The sequence below is a fragment of the Scomber japonicus genome, chromosome 11 (genome assembly GCF_027409825.1).
Source record: "Scomber japonicus isolate fScoJap1 chromosome 11, fScoJap1.pri, whole genome shotgun sequence".
NCBI lineage: Eukaryota > Metazoa > Chordata > Actinopteri > Scombriformes > Scombridae > Scomber > Scomber japonicus.
This window is the reverse complement of record NC_070588.1, coordinates 27,360,534-27,384,807: the sequence shown is the minus strand read 5'-3', so window position 1 is coordinate 27,384,807 and position 24,274 is coordinate 27,360,534. Positions and strand designations below refer to the sequence as shown.

Genomic DNA, 24,274 nt, shown 5'->3' with positions numbered 1-24,274 from the left:
GACACTGATGTGTAATGCCCTGCAATAACATTCAAAAGACTCAACTTCCTCACTTTAAAATACAAATAAATAACATGACAAAACATGACAGCACGTAGAAGTATTCAGGAGTGAGTTGAAGAGGAAAAGCACCAAATGTCAACTAGCTGACCTCCCTGCAGAGCAGAGGGCAGCAGGAGATCACTCTGATTAGTAGGAGGCTCGTAGTTGTATTGAAATGTGTTTTGAGACAGTATTTTTTCGCTATGCCTTGTTGTCCAGGATCATGTTCCCATCTTTGTCTTTGATCCTGATCCGTCCTGTAGGGTAGCGAGTTTCCTGTCTTCCGTCTGTGTAGACAGTCTTCACTGTGCCGTCTGGATACTCTCTCCTCTTGTAGTCAGAGGTGTGGACTTCCTTCTGACCCGTGTTGAAATGAATCTCCTTTGTGCCGTCCCTGACACAGAGCATACATTTACACTCATTTAAAAAGGTGTTGATAGAGCAGGTGACATTTTTAAAACCGAAACGAACTTCTGTCATCGATAGTAGAGAGTGGTGACTGTGACTTACGGGTTGACCTGTATGATGGTGCCGTCTGTCAGCACGCTCTCCTCTCTGCCGTCAGGGAACAAGTTCTTCACCGTCTGATCTGGGAAGGTGATTTCTTTTCGGCCGTCTGGGAAATGCTTTTCTGGAGCGGGAATACAAGACGATGTAAAGTATTATGTGCAGCACAGTGTTTGTTCAAATCACTGGTTTTCATTTTGTTATCCAAAATTCATAACCTGCTTTGTTTTGTTTTTTATTTTCAGTGTAAGCTTTGTAAAAACAAAGTTAGTATGCACTTAAAATGTTTTTTTAAACCAGTATTTGCCAACTAGATTAACACAGAAGCACCAGATGACAAGGCTGTGTGGAAATCACTACCTGTTAACTCTACTGTGCACTATATTTACTGTTAAACATTTCATTTGACTGTCTGAATTCAAACTTCTTGCTCTATATAGCAGCCCGAACCATATCAAAAATGGAATGAATAGTAGTGGACATGGAATATTCACTGCTCTCTTCAATGCAACAGACTCTCTACAGTTAATGTGAGTGTTGTTACAAACAGCTGCTCTCACCAGTCTGGTTGTTGGGGAAGTGCAGGACCTCAATGCTGTCTGGGTATGTGATGTGTGTAGTCTGAGCCTCGGCGTAGTAGTAGATCTGACCAGGAGGAGCAGAGCAGTGATGAGAGTGATTACACAGCAGACAACTCTCCAGTAAAAACCAATGCACACTTTCTACATTCCTTTTGAGTATTTTTTCCATCTCCCTGGCTAACATCTCACCACTCTCTGGTCGGCTGTGATCTCTTTAGTGTCTCCGTTGAAGAAAGTGACTTTGACAGTCAGTCCGTCTGCTGAAACCTCCTTCCTGGTCCCGTTGGAGAACACAATGAGGCGATCTCCACTGGGCAGAACCTTCTCTGTCTGGAATGAAAAGATAAACTCCAAGTTACCCTCAGTTTCAGGTCATATTTAACTCAATTCTGGATCTAGTAAATATTTTCTGTCACCATTAACTAGCTTTTTTTTGTTTGAGCTTCCTTTTCTAACTTAACTGATAGTTAACTCAAGAACAACTAACTCTAGAACAATAAGAAGCAGGGTTGCTAGCCTGACTGATCAGTGCAGAGCTCTCAGGATTTCATATTGCGGTGTGATGATGTACGAAACGATGCATCTTCCTGCTTCCTCACCTTCCCATCAGGGTGTGTGATCACTTCCTGAGCTGATTCCATCTCTCTGGCCTCATCACAGTCTGCTTCATCTGGCAGTCTAGTTATTTTCTGCAGTGAAAAGAGTTGAACTTTAAATTCTTGTCTCCAAACATGGACATGGACGGGTTTGTATAGATTTATTAGATCAGAGATTTAACATCAGTAACATCCTCTTTTACCAGAGAGCAGCTGTGTGAATATTCGTGGTTTGGCGGTTTGTCGTGACTCTTGCTGGCAGGTGGTGACCTCTCCTCTGTCCTCTCCTCTGTCCTCCTGCAAGGCACTGAGTATGAAGAAGAGGAGGATGAAGAAGAGGAGCCTGGACCTGATGGCCTCCTCAGACTGCTTTTCCTTCCTCCTGAAAACACCAAAGAAAAGAAAAAAATGTTCTGATCACTTTCAACTATCAAAACAATGTTCAGTCAATCCTTTATAAACTGAGAGTTAACTAAATTGTGGAGACTAAATTTGGGCACATAAATACAACTGATTAACTCTGAGTTTACATGTTTAGTCACTCTGAAGTAGGAGAATAATTGTGACTTAAACATAGAACATTTACTTGCTCTAAACATAATAAAAACAAGCATCTTTGTGACATGTCAAAACTCTAGTTAGGCCTTTTTCACAACACACATTTGACTTGTCATAGTAGGAAAAGTTATCAAATTAAGTTAAAAGGTCTGCAAAAACCTTTAACTCCAAAATCCATTTGCTTCACTTTCACAGAATAAAGAAAGAAAGTCAATCTAATGATAGATGTTTGTTTTTTCTTACCTGTGGTCAGTGTACCTGTAGCAGCCTGACTGCTCTCCCTGCAGCTCCCTCTAGTGGCTGCAGCAGTGTTCATCTGGGGAGCAAAGCTGCTGCTGCTGCTGCTGCTTCCTCTAGAGTCAAGAGGACTCTGACAACAGAAAGAGAGAAGTCCATGTTTTCCATGTGATACAAAGACAAAGATTTAAAGAGATCATCAAAGCAGCTGCATTGATCTGGAAATGGAAATCATTTTTAACTGTCATACAATTAAAATGCTGTGACCAATCATAGAGTGTAAACATGCTCACAGCAAATTTGACTCCTTTGGTAACAGCTGACACGTCTTTCATGTCTTTGTCCTTCTCTGCCTCTACAGGGTTTCTCTTCAAGCCACTGAGGCGAAGCTTTTCCAACATGCGGACCTCAAATGGAAGGAGAAATGATGTTAACTATAATACAACCAGATATATCAGCTACAACTAAACTAGAATACCAAATAAATAAATATATATATATATATGTTTTTTGTTTTTTTTTAGGTCAGACGGGTACCTCGTCCCTCAGAGAGCTGTTGTCCTGGCTGAGGGAGTCGATCTGTTGCCGCAGGCGGCTGTGTGTGGAGCTCCAACGGCCCTCCTTCCTCCTCACCTCCTCCTGCAGGGAGCTCAGCTGCTGCTTCAACTCCTGGCAGAGAGAGCAAGTAGGACAATTTAAAAAAGGGAAGTGCCATCTATTTACATTGGTTTGGATTGTTAAATGTAATCTGTAATTACTGTTTTATTACTTAAAATCTGTAAGTACATTAAATGAGTGAGAATGGGTCTAAACAATACAAAATTCCAACATCAACAGGAAACATTCAGTTACATAGTTAATATTCTATTATCTATAATTCTATAATCTGAATTTGAATTAGTTTTTACCGGCACCTAGTTAGCAGGGCTATAAATGGAACTTATTAACTCTTTAATGACAAAGCTCCACAATTTCACTGATCTGATTTCCTCCCATCTTTATTAAGAGTGCCATCATATGCCAAAAGTGTCATAAAAGCAGTATTTTATTGTGAAAATCCTGTCTTAAGTGAGTGTAACAAACCAAACCAGGACTTAACTTTTTCATAAAAACTCTGAGCTGATGCTGAGCTAATTCAAGTCTGGCTCAAGAGCTGACTTTCAAAGGCAGACTCTAAACATCAATTCACAGAGAAGTCAGACTTTCCTGAAAATAAACCCGACTTAGTGGAGTAAGCCTGGTTTAACTGGTAATCTTGCTTTATGAAACACCCCTCTCGTTATGTGTTCACCCACTCCTGAGGAAAACAACTGCTGGTCACTAGCGAAGTCTGTGTGCTGTGTAATGCTGGGCGTGTGTGTGTGTGTATATCACCTGGATCTCCTCTCGTTCCTTCTTGTCAGGTATGGCTCTGGCAGCGGAGGCGTGCTTCTCAAACAGTTTGCGCTCCTTCTGCAGCTTCCTGTTTTCCTCTCTCTTGTACTCCTCAAATTTAGCCAGCTCCTCTGTTTTCATCTGCTCAAACTCCAGACGCTCCTTCCTAAAAAACACAATAACAGAGGAGACAAAAAACAGTATTATTACTCATTCAGAACAGTCAGCAAATGTTTCAACTCTTGATTTTAAATAATCAAGTCTTTACCGAATCTGATTATCCAAAATAATACCAAACTGAGGGAAGGAAAATACACATAAAATAATAAAACTTGAAAAATAACATCAGTAGCAGATAGATGTATCACCTGAGGTTTTCCTGGTTCTTCTCATTCTCCTGTCTGAGTTTGCTGAGGGCGGCATTTTCCTTCTTAAAGCGCTCGATCTCGATCTCCAGCTCAGCCAGTCTCTCCCTCAGCTGTCTAGACTGTATCTGCTGGCCTGGACACACACACATACACACGCACACAGAAAATAAAAATAATACCAATTGCACACTGATGGATAATCTGGCTTTTAACTACCTCTGTGATAGAAACGCTTAAAAACTATGACTACTTTTATGTTTTGACCTTTGACCAGTTGATACTATAAGAGCAAAAATGACTAACATTCACTGGTAGCAGCTTCTCAAATGTCCTCATTACTTTGTTTCACATTACAAACTAGAGATTTAAAGTTATAAATAAACCAGACTCCACAGTACATCAATTACTTGAATAAATAACAACAGATATTGATAATAAAACAATAATTAGTTACAGCCTTGTCATCTTGCATATTTCACTTGCTTCATCTTCAAACCAAACTTCTTTTTTTCATCTTTATAACTTAGAAATGAAATTCATGTGTGCCTGGCAGTGACTGTTTCTGTGTAGTTACATTAAACAGTCTACAGTCATTAGTCTCACCTGTCTCCTCTTCTGCCTTTCTGGACTCAGAAGCAGCAAAGGTAACAGCAGAAGGAGGAAGAGGTGCATTCAGGGTCTTTGGCTTGAGTGAGGGGAAGAGTCTTGTCATGAGCTGGGAGGCAGGAGGAAGAGGAGGAGGAGGATCTGGCTCATGACTGACTGAACTGGTGACCGTGCCCATGTCCAAATCCACAACTTTAGTCACTGCCACCTTTCTCTGCATAGTCCGCTCTGGTGGCGACATTCTACTGGCCGTTTCCTTGGAAACTGGGCTCGCTCCTCTACTGTCAATGGCGATGGGAGTAACCTCCAGGTCGTTCCACGTGTCATCGTCGTCAAACACGACTCTCTCCTGCCGGCCTTCTTTGTCCTCTATCAGCGTGGAGTCCTCTGTGTTGCTGAGGACGCTGTCGCTCTCCTCCTCGTCCCCTTGCGTCACATCTGAAGCCGAGTCTCTGCAGCTGTCCTCGTCTTGATAAGATCGCTTGTCGTATGGTGGGTTAGACGGCGCAGGGAAGCAAAGGACGCTGGGAAACATAGGTGCCTTGACCGTCACTTCCTCCACTTCGAATTCAGAGCCGCCACAGGATGACACATCACAGTTCTCCTGTTTCTCTTCTCTCCCGCTGTCACGGTCCTCCTCATTCTCAATGCTCACTTTGTCCTTGACTGTATTGTCTATTACCTTCGCCACAAATGCTGCTGAGTTCACTGAGCTGCTTTTAGACACCGTAACGCCACTGCGTCCAACGATACTGCACCTCTGGAGTGCAACTCTGGGAGGGGACTTGATGGGGGTAGATGACAGGCGTCGCGGGTGGAGCCCCTTGGCGCCGTGCAGCTGTTGGTGCTGCTGGTCCATTAGAAGAACCTGCGAGTACAGAACAGTGTTTAAAAATATATATCACACAGGCAGCTACAGAGTTCTCAGATTCCTCCCACAGACTGCTGAACAGTAGCTCCTTTTTCTTATTTCAAGTTTAATATATGTACATGTTTTTTTGTTATGTTTTTTGCTATTTAGTTATAGTTATTCATATCTATTAAATTCCCAGTGAAGTTTACTGTTTCAGTTCATTGATGTCATTTTATACAATAAAGCTTATTGTCAATGTTAAAATTTCATGCCTTCATTACATATCTTTGGCACATCTTTAAGGGATCATTGCGAAAAAAATGTATGTTTGTGTATATATATTCTTTATATATAAAATGATCAGGTGACATATCGATATCTTTTTTTTTTTTTTTAATCCTGTCGGCATCAGCCCCAAAAATCCAGTATCAGTCAGCAAACTGAAGTGTTTGCTTTTAGTGTAACTCCTTGCACTTTGATTCCAAGTGAAACAGTCTTTCATTACGCCTTGCAGAAGTGTATGGTAAAAATGACAATAAATTACATCTGGTCTCTAGGAATGTGATAGTATATCTCTAACTTTAAACACAGTAATAAATAAAAGCACCTTCATAACAAAGGAGGAGTTGGATGAGAAGGACAGCTCCTCTGCCGCTTGCTCCAGCAGCTCGAACTCTCCCAGCTCCATGTTTTCAACATGCTGGTTACACTCCCAACGCTGCAGTTTCTCCTGGAATGACAGCTCAAACGGGTCCTGTGGAGCTACTTTTTCTCCTCCTCTTCCTCCTCCTCCTTCTTCTGACCCTGTTCTTCTTTCCAGTAATTCCACTCTTGAACTTTTCTCTCTGGCAGCATCATTTTCAGCCTTACTCAGCTCTCTTAACAAGCCCACCTGCTTGGTTACAGGGTTCGGCTGCGTGTTTTGAGCGGGTCTCCTCGCAGCCTGAGCCGACTGACCTGCTTTTCTGACACTCTGCTCCTTTACTTGCCCCGGTTGATATTGTTTGGTTTGTCTGCCATCTGTGTCAGATTGAATAAACTCTGCTCCGTCTGTGTTTCGTCTTTGAAGGCTGCCCAAAACTTTTGTCCGTGCTGCTTTACTCTCAAATCTGACGTCCTGAGGTGGTGAGCTAGATCCTCTCAGTCGGTTTTCCTTGTTAAGTATGACGGTTTTACGCTGGAGTCCATTTGTGCCACCTCTCTGGAAGGATGCAGGCTCTGAGTTGCTGCGGGAGATGACTCGGGCCTTGGGTTGTGTTTTGGAGTCTTTTTTCACCTCCTTCTTAGTTAAAGAAGCTTTGCGATTGTTGGTAAATCTCGAGAGGCCCTCGCCCCGCTTCAGAAAGGCTCTTTTGGGAGGAGCTTTCACAGTTTCAGCTTCACCTTGACTCTATAAAAAGGTGAAGAGACACATTGTGAATGAAATGTGGCTGTTTTGTCACATTGAAAAACTTGATGTAGATCTCAATTAGAAAACTCATTTAATTGTCTGTTTAACTATCTGTTTTTAGGAGACCCTCGCTATGTTCTGACCTGTTGCTTCCTGGCAGACTTCAGCCTCTGCTCCTCCAGCCTCAACTGCTCCTCCAACAGCTCCTCAAACGTCTGCTTCTGACCCCCAATGCCTGGCTTAATAGGTCTGGAGAGAGAGACACACACACACAAAAAGTAAACATGCATACAGACAAGATTATTAACACACTCATATGAAAAGCAACATTGACATGTTTTTGCTGTATGCATGCCTTGGTTGATCTCTTCATCAGAGTCTCATATTAACATTGAATACAATGTTTAAAATAATAGATTACAGTACTAACCTGTCCTGTAAGAGTGTGTCTTCTTTATTACTAGAGTCTTCAGTCAAATCCGTGCCATTTCTTGGTATTAATGTGGCATCATTCTCCTGATAATCAATGCTGTGTTCCTGGTCATCTTCTATGGAGCTCCATGTATCTGTTGGAACTGCAAAACATGGTTACAACTTCACCTCACAATTTTAATAAATCACAATGATATGTTCAAAACCTTTTGCTTTTCATCTTAGGCTAAAAACAACACTGTCTGCCTCACCCTCTTTTTCATCGTACACCTCTTCAAGATTTTGACTCCTTGGTAGCTGCACCTGTCTTCCTGCCTGTGTGAGCTCTTGCTCCTGTTGGGGGCCACAGTTAGAGGGTTTTGGGAACCCATGGCAGTTAATGGTGGGGTTGTATGGATTCTGTCTGTGATGCAAGCCCTGCTGGAGTGTGTCCTCCTCACACTCGGCTCCTGACAGCCCTGAACTCTGTGTGTGATCTGTAAAATACATCACAGTCTCTAAATGTGTGGAAGTACATATATACACATACATGAAGAAGTCACAGCTCAGGGTAAAGATCAACAAAATTGCAGACATTTTTCCCAGTTACCATCAATGCAGTGCTGGGATCCATTCATCATTCCCAGCAGCTTCTGCTGCTCCTCCTGGAGGCGAAGGAGTTCCTCTAGCTGGTGGGCTTTAAGCTGCTCCTGCATGTGCTGCTGCCACTTCCTCAACTGCACCAACACACACGTTACAATTTAATTAGCTGCATAGATAATACTACCATAATGAGTGCCTCACTAAGTTACACTAAAAGTAGCCAAACTGGTCAAAGTGTGACCAGTTTGGTAATTAGGTTAAATTGTTCACTGACTTTGCAGGTATTAATAGCATTAGAGGAAAAACACTAATAATAGCAGGGCGAGACAAAGAGTGGCTATGTCAGTGTCTGTACTGGCGGTGGGGGTGTAAACAGGAAGCAGCTAATACAATTAACACACTGACATGATTAACACTTGATATGATGAGTTGTTAAAGCTGGAAACATGCCCATAAGGGGTTCACTCTGCCTCAATTTTGTCACTAATACCACTATAACAAAGGGAGCTTCTCCTAGTGTCAATATACTAAATCACAAATTCTGTTCAGGTATTGAAAGTCAGCAATTACATTTTCAAATTGATGTCTATTTAATTAGATTGCATGGCAGTGGGAAGGGCTGTCAATTTCAGCTGGTCATTTAAAAAATGATTGACTCAGCATTAAACTGTATTTGTAGTGTTCATTTTGGCACCAAACGTGTGCTCTATGGTTCAAATATAAAAGCAATCTCAAGATTCAATACATAGTCAATATCCGTCCTAGTCTTTTTAAGGTGACACTGGCTTCTTTACCTGTTCTAGCTTCATCATCACGGGCAGCTCCTCATCTCTGCTAGTCATCTCCTCCAAACTGTCCAACTCTCCATTTAAATTTCCTGGAGGAAGCGAGTACACCCCGTTTACCAGCCTGTCAGTCCCAGCCCTCTCTCCTCCAGGTAATCCAGCAAAGCCATCCACATAAACACAGCTGCTGTCCGTAGAGGCGGGCAGGGGGGCGAAATCGGAGGCGAAGGAGTCGTCTGGTCCCAGTGGTGGGGATCCAGAGGCTCCAACCGAGGAGACGTACCTCAGGGAGCCAGCCAACTCTGGGCAAGGGCTGAGAATCACCCCGGCTCTGGTGCTACTTGGCATGCAGCGAGCCAAAAAGTTCGCCTGGGAGTATCGAAGCTCAGCTGGAGATGACATGATGGCCGAGCTGCATAGGGAGGCTGAGACGAGCTAATCTGGGATTTGAACGAAAACGATTACAGTGACAGGTTAAGGGTTAATCACATCGCGAACTAACACTCTGTCCAACACGCTAGATGATGCCTAGATCCAGGAAAACTATTTAGAGTAACTGACATAACGTTAGCTACTTTGCTTCAACTGCCTGCCATGACAGCAGGATCTGTTTATCAGGAGTGTTTGGTTAGCAACAGCATATAAACGTTAAGTCATTGATATTCACGAAGAGAAACGACTCAACCACTGACAAGACGACAACATAAATACTATGTAAATTAGTTAGCTAGCCCACATTTAGCCATTAAACTGAATGTCCTCTTACTAAAACAGCTACATTTAAAAGGCTGCCGTGGTGATATGACTGCTCTTGGCAAACTACGTTTTGACAAACAAAAATGTTATATTTTTTACAGTTGTTACACTGCAGCGACGAAGCAACATTAGTAAAAGTATATAAGAGTTACCTGTAACTCAAATGAAAGGCGTAACAATTGGAGTCAAACTTCACGGAGACATAACAAACCGAACTTTCGAAGCCTGCCGCCATATCAAAACAAAGCCCGCGAGAGTGCGAACAACGACTATGGGAGCAGCTGCATTATGGGTAATGTAGTTCAGCTGTCTGTTGAAATCATAGACTGTATGGTTGAAATAGGTTAAAATCGCCGGTTTGGCTAAATTAATTAAAATGTGGCTTTGTTTTTTATTCGCATGAAATACTTAAATAGTCTAAACACACATTCTCACGATAAATTTAAATGTAACATTTGTATCAAATTAGAGTTTTCCTGTTCTGGACAAAATATTTCAGAATAAAGGTCCATCAAACTAATACAACGTATATTGGTCAAACGTTTTACTTTATATGTTTAACCTTTATTACTTATTATATACATTACTGTATATATCACTATAACGTTACTGTTAGCTTTGTCAGAAACAGGGGCGATTCTAGGAGCAGACCTTTAGGGGGGCTCAGCTCCTAATGAGAATTTGACATACAATGCCCTTAATTAGCAATTAAAATAATTAATTTCACTGGATAACGTAAATTACACCAATACAGTAGGGTGGTCTGCTGTAATGTATAATAATAATGGTTCAGAATAATTCAGATTTTTACAGAGATAGTTAATGAACCCTGAGGGAAAAACTATATTTTATGATAGAACTATCCAGAGTACATTAGACCTGTTAAAATAAAACCATTTCAACCTGTAGCACAAGTGTTTGTCTCATCTCTAACAGACAGGGGAAAAATACAATGATAATTTACTTATTTTAGGTCAAATTTAGGAGTGCTTGAGCACCCCTTAAAAGGGTCTAAAATCGCCACTGGACAGAAGTGACATTTTATCTTATGTTCAATTCAATCTTTATTTCAGACCAGTTCGGTCCATAAAAACACACATACATCAAAAAACAACACACATACTACAAGAAATAAATAAACAAAAAAACATAAACCGATCGAAGACTTTTATGCTGATATAAGACACCGGATGTGCTTTCTGAGGAATGCGATTGGTCGATACAAAATATTGGACTTCCCTTACTGGCAGTTGAAAGTAAAACTGCTGCTGCATTTTTCTTCACCGGTATGGAGAAGGTTTTATGTGAAGTACACGGTAAGTCGTAACAAGTTAATGATTTTACTTTAGTTTAAAGTAGAAAGTTAGATGTTGTGTTTAGTTTCCAGAAGTCACATTCATGCTATCATATCTGTTCTCTTCCCTTACACATTGTTATGTGCGTGACATCGCAGTTTATTTGAATGGCGTGTGTAGTGTTCAATGTTGTGCTAACATTAAACAAGCAAACGTACTTGTCCCACTCATTTCTCTTGCTAACTTATACTAATAAATATAAGGTTTTGTATAAGCTGCTTAATAACTCGCTCTCTATGTCCTCATACAGGAAACGTGTGCATGTTAAAAACGGGAGTTAAAGATGGACCAAATAAAGGCAAAAGCTTCTACGTCTGCGTTGACAAGCAAGGCTGTGATTTCAGTCATCCAGCCAGGTTGGTGTTTTCTTCTCTAATAACCTGCAACTCAGCTGTCGAAACAACATTAGAGATCAACTAGCAGAGGTTGAAGCCACCACAGCTGTAGTGTGTATTATAAACGCTTATTATATTGAAGTGTTGAGTTAAGTTCGTCATTACAGATGCCTGAGTAATACACATATAGCCTCAGTTAACATGTGTTAGTATTATATTCCATGCTTTTAATAGTGTAATGCACCAACTTCTCATCAGAGGGTTAGGTCATGGAAATGAAGTCATGGAAATAAATTGGGTTATGGAAAAGTATTGAAAATGCATTGGTATTAAATGTGTGGGAACCCTGATTGTGCTTTTAATTGCATATTATTTCAGTTGTATGACATATTTTGAACTCCATCTGCCACTTTGGTAGCTGTACAGATTAATGTTCCTGTTTTTGATCAGCATTATCACCATCATTTATTCCCAACAGCATCACCCCCTCCCACTGCCTCCATCATGAAGATTCAGTGGTGGAACTCCAAGCTCTCACCTTCAATCAACAGCAACAGAACCACAAGTGGGTGTGCAGTTTGATTGCTTTATGCATCTGAAACAGGACGAGTGTGTAACTTTGGCATAAAAACAGCCCCATAACAAATAAGGAGGACCTACAGTACACAGAAACCTTAATACAGAGAACTCAAATAACATGCTTTAACTAATCACTCTTAATACAGTTTTAAAATAAATTGTAAGTTTGAGAAACACAAAACGCTGCACATAGCATTTTTAAGACGTTGGCACTCTCATTCACTTCCTGTTACACTGAAAAGAGTTAAGTGTCTTTAATTAAAGGCACAAGAACAAGAAGATGCCTGTTTCTATGTGACCACACATCAGCTGTTGATGGGGTTTAATCTGTCATCCTGAAGTTTATCCTTTATTTTCCAGGTTGTTCTACCGGTGTATGATGGGTAAAAAAGCCGGCCAGAGATGGTGTGGAAACGTTCCCTGGACTCCAGTAAGACATCACCTGCCACAGATATCACCATATGCACCCTTATTTATATACCTTAAATAACTGTCACTAATATCTGGGACTCATTGGCCGTAGCCAACACTTTGATTTCTTCTCTTTTGTCTTCCATCATTGCAGCCAGCAAAAGAAAAAAAAAACCCTCTATCTGACACACAGATACAGCCCTCCTGTCTGCCGCCTGTCCGAAACCCCTTTAAGGCCCCGGGTAAAACGGACGAGGAGTCAGAGTGGAGGAGGATGCAGTGTGGTGGAGGCGATGTGAAACGAAAGGAGGCCAAAGACACTGAGGCAAGTGGCAAAGGCGAAAGAAGAGAGAGTAACCAGAAAGAAAATATGAAGAGTGTAAGTGCAGGAGCGAAAGAAAAAGAAGAAGAGGAGGAGGAAGGGAAGTTGAGTGGATCAGACAAATACAGAGGCAAACAGCTTCCACCGGGGATGAAAGTAAAGAAGAGAGTTTCGGATGAAGAGAGAAAAGCTACCAGTGAGGATGATGCGGTGGATAGGATTAAAGAGAGCCACAACAAGCAGAGAGATGCTGAAAAAACAAGTCTTACCTCTAGTGTTAAGGCTGCTCATGCTGAGAAAATCAATCTCACCTCACAGGAGTCGACCCAGAAGCCATCTACCTCTGAACCCTGTCAGGATGAGAAAACTGACCCTACGCTAAAAGACAGTGTTTCTAAATCTGCTCCCAGTAGCACTACCAATACCAGACACTCTGCATCTAACAAACCAACGCAACCAGGGTCCAGTCAAACCAAAAATCACCAAGACAACAAGAAGAAAGAGGATAATGATGATGTAGTGCTGGTTTCAGTGAAGCCTGCCATTCAGAAAACTCCTCCTATTACTACCGTCCAAAAGACCCTCACCACCTTCCCAGGTTTCCAGCCAGCCTCTGAGGGCAAAGGTCTGGTGCCAAATCCCAAAGGAATGCACAGCCTGCTCACTGCACAGCTCCAACAGAAAAAGGTGAGGAAAAAGTGACAAAGACATGATTAGACATGACTAAAAGTGACAAAGACATGATAAGACATGACTAGAATCCTGACTGGATTTTTCGAGTTTGAATAATCTGACATCCCTTTTGTTTTTTCTCCCCTCTCCCGTTAAGGCCACTCTGTCTGCGGTGAATTTGGCAGCTCTGCCAGATAAAGGGGAAAGGTTGAGGACTCAGGTCAAGGAGCTGGAGGATGCGCTGGAGTCACTAAGCCTCACTGCTGCTTCTCAACCTGGTAACTCACTCACTCACTGTACAACAGGAACTATGGGTGTATAATTATTTTTAAAGATTGCTCCACATAGCACTGATCCATGCGATTCCTCTCACTTTAGCTTCGGTTTAAAGGCCCAGTACATCATTTTTCCACATTAAAAGTCTGAAAAATGACCTATGGTTCATATTTTGTTGTTTTATATCCAAATCAAGAGAAATCAAGGTAACTGTCCATTTCATTTGGTCACCTGTTAATTTTTTCATATATCCTTTGCACAGGCATCAGCATTGTGGTTGTCTACCAGAAGCTGTCTTAAATTTACTCTTAATGCCGTTTTAAGCAAAATTTTTTACAATCCACTTTTTAGATCTTAACTATATATTTTAAACTCATAGGGCATCTGGATCTTAAGTTATCAGAAGAAACAAGCTGAGCAAATGTTAGCCGAAGCTCAGCTCGCAGCCCATCTGGACATCCTGTGTCCCCTGGAAAGCATCAAAGACCCACTGTTTTTTTAATTTCTTTTTTTTAATTATATATTTCGGGCATTTCTTTGATCTTTATTTAAGAGTATATGGCATCGAGGGCGACAGAAAACAGGAAAAGACAACGAGAGAGATACTTCATGACATCGTCAAACACTCTTTTGTTATTGCTTTGATTTAGAGACCCTTAGTGGCAGAAAATTATACATAGTGCGTTTAAATCATTTACTTCAAGCTGTAAATATATCATAAATATGCAGAAACAGCTTCAATTCATTGTACAGCTGGGAAGGTAGTTTACATAGATCTGTATGTCTAACCACTGCAACTGTAACGTATCCATCACTTTCAGAGTCCCAGGAGGATACAGGACATAACGGCAGCAATGCTCGTCCAGGTTCCAGCCAGGTCAACCCATTCAGTCGGCAGGGGGGCACCATCCTGCTCCCTGCACCCCCTGCTCCAGTACACTACTCGCAGCAGGCCTCCAGTAGCTCCCTGGGGCTCCAGCTTAGCCAAGGATGCACCCAGACGTATGGAGGTAGGCTTGACCATGTACAGACATTTGTGTAGACATTCTCCAATAAAAAGATCATGATTTATTTGATCTATAATTCACTCCACATACTTTAATTCTTAGTCTTCTTCATGTTTTCCAGCAAACCCGCAGGGCAACACCTTCTACGGCGGCAGGATGACCAATGACCGTATGCTGGCGGTGAAAAATGCCACGAGCGAAGTCATCGACCATCTCCACAAATCCCTGGAGACCTGCCCTGGCCCCGAGGCAGAGATCCCAGACCCTAAAGGCATCAAGGTTACACCCTCCTTCAGTCACTTTGTCTCGTTCTTCATCAGTCAGAAACAGCTGTCTTCTTTTAATTCATGCTACTTTCATAACATTCTCCTCTTCCGATCGGTCGTCCAGGTGACGCTCCTGGCCCATCAGAGGAGAGCTCTGGCTTGGCTTCTCTGGAGAGAGACCCAGACACCCTGTGGAGGGATTTTGGGTATGTTTTCCATTTCCCACACTGAAGATTTAACAGTGAAGACTGATAAGAAATCCTTATTAACCTTTGTGTCGTCCTCCCGGGTCAAATTGACCCAATCTCTTTCTGTTTTGACTGTTCCTTCTTTCCTCCCTTCCTTCCTTCTCTTCCTTCCTTCCTTCCTCCCTCCCTTCCTTCCTCCCTTCCTTCTGTTCTTCTTTCTTTCCCTCCTTCCTCCCTTCCTTCTGTTCTTCTTTCTTTCCCTCCTTCCTTCCTTCCCTCCTTCCTTCCTTCCTTCCTTCTTTCCTCCCTCCCACCTACATTCCTTCCTTCCCTCCCTCCTCCCTTCCTTCCCTCCTTCTTTCCTCCCTCCCTCCCTCCCTCCCTCCTTCCTTCCTTCTGTCCTTCTTTCCTCCCTCCCTCCTACTCTCTTTCCTTCCTTCTGTCCGTCTTTCCTCCTTCCCTCCTTCTCTCTTTCCTTCCCTCCCTCCTTCCTTCCTTCCTTCCTTCCCACCCTCCTTCCTTCTTTCCTCCCTCCCACCTACATTCCTTCCTTCCCTCCCTCCCACCTACATTCCTTCCTTCCCTCCCTCCCACCTACATTCCTTCCTTCCCTCCCTCCTCCCTTCCTTTCCACCCTCCTTCCTTCCTTCCCTCCCTCCCACCTACATTCCTTCCTTTCCTCCCTCCTCCCTTCCTTCCCTCCTTCTCTCTTTCCTTCCTTCCTTCCCTCCCTCCCTCCTTCTTTCTTCCCTCCCTCCTACCTTCCTTCCCTCCTTTCCTTCCTCCTTCCTCCCTCCTTTCCTTCCTTCTTCCTCCCTTCCTAACTTCCTTCCTTGACTCAAGGACGACAGGAGGGTTAAAGATGTGGCAAATATAAAACAGTGTTTTTTTTATTTTTAAAATAACATCATTATGTCTTCTTCTTCCTCTTCTCACTCTGACTGTTTTTTGACTCAGCGGACGACATGGGTCTAGGAAAGACGCTGACTATGATTTCTCTCATGTTGGCCAAGAAGATCCAGGCGAAAAAGGAAGAGAAGGAAGAAGAGAAAAAAGACGAGAAGAAGGAAGAGAAGGAGGCGAAGGGCTGGCTCTCTAAAACTGGTAACTAGAACTTTTTTTTTGAGTCTGTCAGATAAAATTCAGAAGAATTCCAGCTGTATTGTCAGCATAAATCACAAATACCAAATGGCTAATACAAGAAGTGCAATTAAAGAGAAAGCTGGACTTACTGTTGTCATAGTTTTTGTAGAGCTCAGAGTTTTAGTTGCTTAGTTGTTGCACTAATTGAAGTTTATTTAATGTTACGAGTTTCAATTTCTTTGTGTTTGTTCACCGTCCAGATTCCAGCGCCGTGGCTTCTAAAGGCACTCTGATCATCTGTCCCGCCTCTCTGATTCACCACTGGAAGATGGAGGTGGAGAGACATGTCAAGACGGGCAGGCTGTCGGTGTATCTGTACCACGGCACCAACCGCGAGAGAAGTGCCAAAGTGTGAGGACACTGTACACACACACACACACAATATTTCTACTGTGTACAGTGCCACCACCATTTGAACTATTGTCGTCTCTGTTCTACACTCCGTCCTTTATACTGTACATAGTCTTTGGTCTGAACTGGGAACAAATGAAAGTTTGCTTTGTTGCATTTTTGATTACAGCAGCTGCAGAGAAGCCTCAGAAAACAACAACAAAAACACCAATACAGTACACATAAGCAGATTTGTGCAGTTACAGTTTGAACTAAGGCTGTGCAATAAATCAATATTATATTAATATTGTGATATTTTATAGATATCGTCTTAGATTTTGAATATCTTAATATCATAATATGGAATAAATGTTTTCTTTTCCTGCTTAAAAAGGCTGCATTACAGTAATTTTGTGTCATTTTGTAAGCTTAACAGACAGTTTTATCTGCTTTTATCCACTTAGTCATTATATCCACATTAATGATGATTATTTATCAAAAATCTCATTGTGTAAATATTTTATGATCGCACTGATAGTAATCCATCCATATCGAGGTATTTGGTCAAAAGGATTGTGATATTTGATTCTGCCCATATCGCCCAGCCCTAGTTTGAACTTTATTAGAGAAAGCAGAGACCAGATCAGACCAGACCAGACCAGACCAGACAGTGTCTCTTTACAAATAGGTTGATCATGCAAAGCAATGCAGGGAAACGGCTTCACTTATTATTTTTGTATCTTTGCCAATTTCCTTGTGTTGGTGTCATGTCAAAATACTTTCAAGAATCAAAATGAACTCATTAAATTCTAAAGAAGGCATCCCAAGTTTTTAATGACCTGTCATCATTGGGGTTTATAGGATTTTTGATGCACACGCACAGTCAAGCTGAGTAAAGTGTCTGTCTGTTTCTCTCTCAGGCTGGCAGATTATGATGTGGTGGTGACAACATACAGTCTGGTCTCTAAGGAGATCCCGGTCCTGAAGGAGGAGGCAGAGAGACCCAGCCAGGACACAGATAAGGTGGTGGGTAATTAATGACAGAATTCTGCAGCATTTATCAGCTTGAGTGCTGCGACATAATAATCTCCCTGTGAGGTAGAGCACAGACATTTTTATGGCTTAAACGCTGGCAGCTGATACTAACTTCTTTCATGCCAAGAAGTTGTTTGTTTTATGCGATTACATTTTAAAAATATATTGTCAAGTTTGAGAAGTAATTACAGCAATTAAAACACCAAAAAAACAAAACAAGTTGTGATCCATGTCATTTTGTTTTCTTTCCCCTCAGCCGTCACGCTCGGCTCCTCTCCTGAGAGTGTCCTGGGCCCGGGTGATTCTTGACGAAGCCCACAACATCAAGAACCCAAAAGTACAGACCTCCATGGCGGTTTGCCAGCTGAGGGCCCGTGCACGCTGGGCAGTGACCGGCACTCCCATCCAGAACAACCTGCTGGACATGTACTCACTGCTCAAGTAAGACCAGAACACAGAGGAGAGAAGAGTTTTACATGCTTAACATGTGTGGTTTTCAATTTCTGATTATTTCCAATGAGACTGATGTGTGTTTTCAGCCTTTTTAATAAAGGTTTAATAACTACAGGATATTTTTTCAGCTATTTTAGTATGCAAAATGCACTGTGCAGCAACACAAACTGAAGTTATAATAATTTAGTATCATACATTTCCATAATTGATTCATGAAGCTAATCACTTGCACTTTAGTCCATGGCTCCGATTTTTTTTATTTCAAATACCAAATGTCATTAATATTCATTTACTGAAATCTGCAAAGAACCTTTCCAGATATCCTCTAAATTATGAGACAAACAAACATTCTAGACCCAAATCTTCACCTTGGCAGTTATAACAGAAGCATGAAGCAGTTTCTCAGCAGGAGAAAGAAAAGGCTCAACAGTAGAGACATTGAAATACTTTTATGCTATCCAACATGATTCTGTTCATTCACTCTCTGTGTGACTCTGCGTCCAAAGGTTTCTGCGTTGTGCTCCGTTTGATGAGTACAAACTTTGGAAAGCGCAGGTGGACAACGGCTCCAATAGAGGCAGAGAGAGACTCAACATCCTGACGAGGAGCCTGCTGCTCCGACGGACCAAAGACCAGAAGGACTCCACTGGAAAACCACTGGTAAAGACACATACTCACCGTCAACCTTCAAACATCAACACGCACTCACTCTTGATCTTGGATGAATTCTAACGTTCTATGTTTCAGGTATCTCTTCCTGATCGGACCTGCGAGGTGCATCAGCTCAAACTGTCTAAGGATGAGCAGGCTGTGTATGATGTGGTCTTCGCCCAATCCAGGTAACACACAAATTCATCTTACAAGAGTTAAGAGGAAATATCTCCACTATCATTTTCTAGTCTACATTGTATTAACCCTTTCTTTTAAGAGTGGTTCTAAATCTTTCAATACAAAGGAATGGTGGTTTGCTCCTTCCTTTCCTTTCTCTTTAAACTTATAAAACACTGTATATTTCTTGGTGGAAGGAAAAGACATATTACCATCCACCAGTTCCGTGTTACAGGAGTATTTTAAATATTACAGTTTATTCAAATTCTCTTAGTACTGCATCGTTGTTGTTGTTTTTTTTGGTACTTGCTTTGAATATTTCCAACAGACCATTTCATGACCTCATGATTTTTTCCATTAATACCATGGAAAAGTGACTTGGAGAAAATGTGGATCATTTAAATCTAATCAGCGTAGGATCAAGGTTAGGGGAAAAGTGGCCTCTGCTTCTCTGGGCCAGCTGGCCAAGTCTACAGATTGGAAGAATTAATGTTCCCCTTTTAAACTACAGTCTGACTGCCATCCAAGATGCTGACAGCATGTCCAAGGTCTAAATGTAACTGTGTTAAAAAAGGAGATGAGATGCTGATAAGCCTTCAGGGATACAGGAAATGGATCAATAAAAACATAAAATGTAAACAGGTGATTTGCTCTTCTTCCAGATCTACTCTGCAGAACTACCTGAAGAGACATGAAGAAAAAGACATGGACCATAGAAAGCCTTCCACCTCTAACCCCTTTGAGAAAGGTGAGATGTCAACTGCTTTTTTTTTAAATTTAATTTTAGCTTAATTATGATTATATGGAGTTAAATTTGTACCTCAATCCTGAGCACTAAATGGAATGTTTTGAGCACATGAAATGTTTTTTTTTTTTAGTAAGATAATGAAAATGATGTCATGCTTTGGAAACATTATGCTGTCACCTTGTGTTTGGACTGTGTTGAAATGTACTTGCTGTACTTGTTTGCTCTTATTTTATCCCTTCAGATGTGACCTCATCTGCCATTCTGTGGTGTGTGAATGTATTCAAGTTATATATTGTTGTTAGGGTCGGGTACCTTTCACATTTGACTGAGGTTTACTTCATTTCGGTACAACCCCAATCCCAAAATTCTTACTTTAAATTTTTATTTTTAATGTTTTAAAAACAATATGAAAGTATGAAAATATGAACATATAGAAATAAACCATAATTATCAAACACCATTATTAAGTATAATGATGTTCATGAGATTTCGCATCTATTGCCGCCACTGGTCAATGATGGAAGTGCACCCTTAAGTTCAGGGAAATAAACTCTCAGAAAGGACCATATCATTTCCCTCTACCATGCTTCCTGCTCTTGCCTTCAGATCCAGAACGATGCGTCTGAATGTACCGAAATTGTTGTTTCATTAACTGTTGACCAATGACGTGACATGACATATGACCTAGTTGCTAGAAGAAGATTCTGTGTGCTTATCTGTTATTTTCTCACACAGCTCCCTCCTTTAAAAAATCCTGTTTGGAACCAAATTTTCTCACAAAATGATGCTTGGATGGGAGCTGTTAACCGTGAAGAGATAACTGCTTATGACGTATGTTTAACCAACCTGGAGAATAAAAGTACAGATTGGTGGTGTACTGTCTGTGTAAGATTTGTGTATTGCTGAACAGAGACACTGACTTTAAAAGACCTCATTGAATGGTGACTATTATTTCAAGACAGTTCATTATTATTTCCTACAGACGTGAATCAATACTCAGTAGTACCGATGTAATTCAGTTGGTACCACTAAAAGTGCCGACCTCGGTGCCCAACCCTAGTTGTTGCCAAATATGTACTCAGAAATAGCATGTGTTTGTGTAACATGAGTTTTTTTTTGGTTTATTGGTTTTTTTTAGAAAGCTGTATGTGTAAAATGATCTGTAACTTACTATAATGTAAGACAAGTGAATGACATTATTGCCCTTTTTAAGTCAAAGTGTGTGTGTTTGTGTGTGTGTTTGTGTGTGTGTCTTCCTCCTCCAGTAGCCAGTGAGTTCGGTATGTCCCAGTCTGACCCCGCTGTGTCCAGTTCCCAGCAGCCCCAGCAGGCATCCAGCACCGTTCACATCCTGTCACTGCTGCTGCGCCTCCGACAGTGCTGCTGTCACCTATCTCTCCTCAAGAAGGTATACACACTAGTTCACACTGCGGTGCTCTGATAAGGAGGACTGGTTTGACCTAAATTAAAAAGAGATGCTTACGCACACACATACACACAAAAAGCAAAAGCAGCCGCAAGATAAATATCTCTCTCTCTCTCTCTCTCTCTCTCTCTCTCTCTCTCTCTCTCTCTCTCTCTCTCTCTCTCTCTCTCTCTCTCTCTCTCTCTCTCTCTCTCTCTCTCTCTCTCTCTCTCTCTCTCTCTCTCTCTCTCTCTCTCTCTCTCTCTCTCTCTCTCTCTGTCTCTGCCTCTCTCTCTCTCTCTCTCTCTCTGTCTCTGCCTCTCTCTCTCTCTCTCTCTCTCTGCCTCTCTCTCTCTCTCTCTGCTCAGACTCTAGACTCGACGGAGCTGCAGGGCGATGGGATTGTTTTATCACTGGAGGAGCAGCTCAACGCTCTCTCGCTCTCCTCCAGCCCCTCCACATCAGGGACTCATCCCAAAGACACTGTGGCCCTTAACGGCACGCAGTTCTCCTCGCATCTGTTTGAGAACAGCAGCGAGAGCACCAAGGTGGGCCCCCTGCGGACTTGTTTATCTGCTGTGTTAGAATACATTACCTCTCTTATTCAGAATGTGTTTTATTCACTAGAAGCTCCCGAGATCAAAAGAGGAATGACTTGTCTAGCCCGGAGCCTGAAGTCGCATTGGTGTTCTTGGGGTTCTCAGTGGTCTCCAGTGAGGGTCAGCAAAGGTTATAGGTTAATTAAGAGCTGACCACACACCAGCAGAATGATCATTAGTTACTTTCATAAGATGCAGGTTAAAATCAATATACAACATGCCAAGTGAGGAAACACAGCCTACAGCACATCATAGTCTGTTTAGTAGTGCAAAAAGCTGCATGTTTTTCTACAAATGTTATTTTTAGTTCATTTCTTCAGTTCAAAATGTATTTTCTTTCTCTCTCCATTTCCAGATTTCTGCTATTGTTTCTGAGCTGAGGGCAATCAGACAGAAGAGCGATGATCAAAAAAGGTAAAATCATTGAACTCTCTTTACTTAGACCTCATTCTTTCCATCCCGTCATATCCTAAATCCGCTTTCAATTTGAGCTTGTTTACATTCTTCCAGCAAAGATATCGACACATTCATTCGGTCGACGGAAGCGTTTGCCAAAGCTCACAAATCACTCTCACCGCAAAGTCCACTCAGCAGCTGTTCTGAAGCGTTCCGTCATATCACACAATCTCTCCCTAACAGCTGGAGTTATCCAGTTTTTGGCTGAAGAAGATTCGTGTCATACATGTTTACCTTTTTCGTGCTTCTCTGTATATATATGCTCTTTTTAAAGGACTGTGTTAAAGACTGTGAAATGAATTCAGACATTTTCTTCTTAACACATTAAATAGGTCATAAATGTATTTCTAAAAAAGGTGTAAAAAGCATTTCAACCATTTAGATTTGAATTGTGGAGCTAGGCTTCACAAACTGTGTTTCAAGATTTCTGTGTTCAGGATTTAGTGGGCCGGTCTGAAAATCACTGCTGCATTAGCATAAACCCGCCCCTGCTGCTGTAGAGGTATAAATACATTAAGCACACACTAGTGTTACTACAGTCTACAGTTAGCCAGTTAGCGGAGTTAGCCGCCGAGCTAGCCGCTGAGTTAGCAGCGTCCATGTTTCGGGTAGAGGTGGTGACTTTGATTGACAGGTGACACTTGGTAGGGGGCGGGGTTTCAGCAGACTCGGTGGGCACTCCCACAACGTTTGGTAGCAGAGAAACAGGCTGATTTTTACACAACTTTGAAGTCTAATTTCATATATTTGGCGATTTTTTTTTGAATCATTCAAATTTGGCAGGGTGGTTAACAACACACTTTTCTGTGGTATGTCAAACACATTTATTCTTACTTTACACAGACTTGAAATGTTACCTTCTTATGTGTGACCTACATGGTTTCTTCTGTCCTGCAGTGTGATCGTGTCTCAGTGGACCAGCATGCTGCAGATCGTGGCGGTTCATCTAAAGCAAATGGGCCTGACATACGCTGTTATCGACGGGACGGTCAACCCCAAACGCCGCATGGAACTGGTGGAAGAGTTCAACACTAATCCTAAAGGACCACAGGTAACTATGACCCTAAAACAAAACACATGAATAGGACCTACTACCATTAGATTAAATTGAAATTGTGTTTTAGTTTCCCCCTAAATTTCAATAAGTCAGTTGATGAAGACACCAAATTTTTTCTTTTTTCATCATTCAAGCAAATTCCACTACATTGCTACCTCTTCTATTTTCGGATGTAATTGCACTGGACTCAAAGCAGTGTTACATATATCTTAATTTGTATTTCTGGTTCTCTGCCAAAGGTGATGCTGGTCTCTCTATGTGCTGGAGGGGTTGGGCTCAATCTTATTGGTGGGAATCACCTCTTCCTCATTGATATGCACTGGTGAGAAACACACTTACAAGCACTCCTACAAAGCCAAAGTGTAATTATTGGTGTTGGCTTCACACTTCTTGATGTTGCCAGTTGTATTTGCAGTGTATCTTTAAATGTTTTTTAGAGTGACTGTTTGTTCATTGCTCTTTAGTTTGCCTTCTGCAGAGACTCAGTTGAAAAGTGCTGTATAATAAAATTGATATTATTACATATGCAATCACAAAAAAGATGAATATGATATATGAAAATGTTTTACATGACAGGAACCCGGCATTGGAGGATCAAGCATGTGACCGAATCTACAGAGTTGGACAGAGTAAAGATGTCACCATCCACAGGTAACAATCAGCAGGACATTGAATGTGTTTGTCTTGATACTATTATTATCTTGCAGTGTACAACAATGTTGCAAAAGGACCAACTAAAGTAAAATGTTACTATTCTCGTTTTTTAAATACTGTGTTAATAGTTTCATGTGTGTGCTTACAGGTTTGTGTGTGAAGGCACAGTGGAGGACAAAATTTCCACACTGCAGGCGAAGAAAAAGGAGTTGGCCCAAAACGTGCTGTCAGGAACAGGAAGCACTTTCTCCAAACTCTCCCTGGCTGATCTCAGAATCATTTTTGGTGTTTGAGATGGAGAAAACTGACCGCACTCACAGCTACACTACTAGAAAGCCATACATACATACATTCAATCTGTCTATGTCTCTTCTAAATTATCATTTTATTATGTTAAATCGAGTTAAACAAAAAGAGGATTTCCTCCATCAAAGTGATTTTCATTTCTGATCACTGAAGCATTGTTGACGTGAAGCAAATATTTGCTT

At 41.6% G+C, this 24,274-nt stretch overlaps 2 protein-coding genes across 2 annotated transcripts; one reads left to right on the top strand and one right to left on the bottom strand.

The window, feature by feature from the left end:
• Positions 1-243: 243 nt before the first annotated feature.
• cenpj (centromere protein J) lies at positions 244-9,313 on the bottom strand. The gene is made up of 18 exons (XM_053328297.1): positions 8,921-9,313; positions 8,134-8,260; positions 7,796-8,020; positions 7,543-7,687; positions 7,256-7,361; positions 6,330-7,112; positions 4,867-5,737; positions 4,264-4,396; positions 3,896-4,061; positions 3,059-3,190; positions 2,815-2,928; positions 2,543-2,654; positions 1,930-2,108; positions 1,730-1,819; positions 1,320-1,460; positions 1,110-1,194; positions 553-673; positions 244-436 (listed from the first exon to the last, which is right to left on the bottom strand). Exons 1-18 carry the CDS (start codon positions 9,311-9,313, stop codon positions 244-246), a joined length of 4,116 nt encoding a protein of 1,371 aa, XP_053184272.1.
• Positions 9,314-10,940: 1,627 nt separating this feature from the next.
• On the top strand, positions 10,941-24,154 carry ttf2 (transcription termination factor, RNA polymerase II). The gene is made up of 23 exons (XM_053328697.1): positions 10,941-10,983; positions 11,273-11,378; positions 11,836-11,922; positions 12,297-12,366; positions 12,502-13,356; positions 13,499-13,619; positions 14,439-14,627; positions 14,746-14,903; positions 15,015-15,096; positions 16,036-16,182; positions 16,422-16,572; positions 17,472-17,577; positions 17,843-18,027; positions 18,546-18,699; positions 18,787-18,878; positions 19,530-19,615; positions 20,881-21,023; positions 21,389-21,568; positions 21,975-22,033; positions 22,973-23,126; positions 23,372-23,454; positions 23,709-23,783; positions 23,935-24,154. Exons 1-23 carry the CDS (start codon positions 10,956-10,958, stop codon positions 24,077-24,079), a joined length of 3,456 nt encoding a protein of 1,151 aa, XP_053184672.1. The 5' UTR covers positions 10,941-10,955; the 3' UTR covers positions 24,080-24,154.
• Positions 24,155-24,274: the final 120 nt, after the last annotated feature.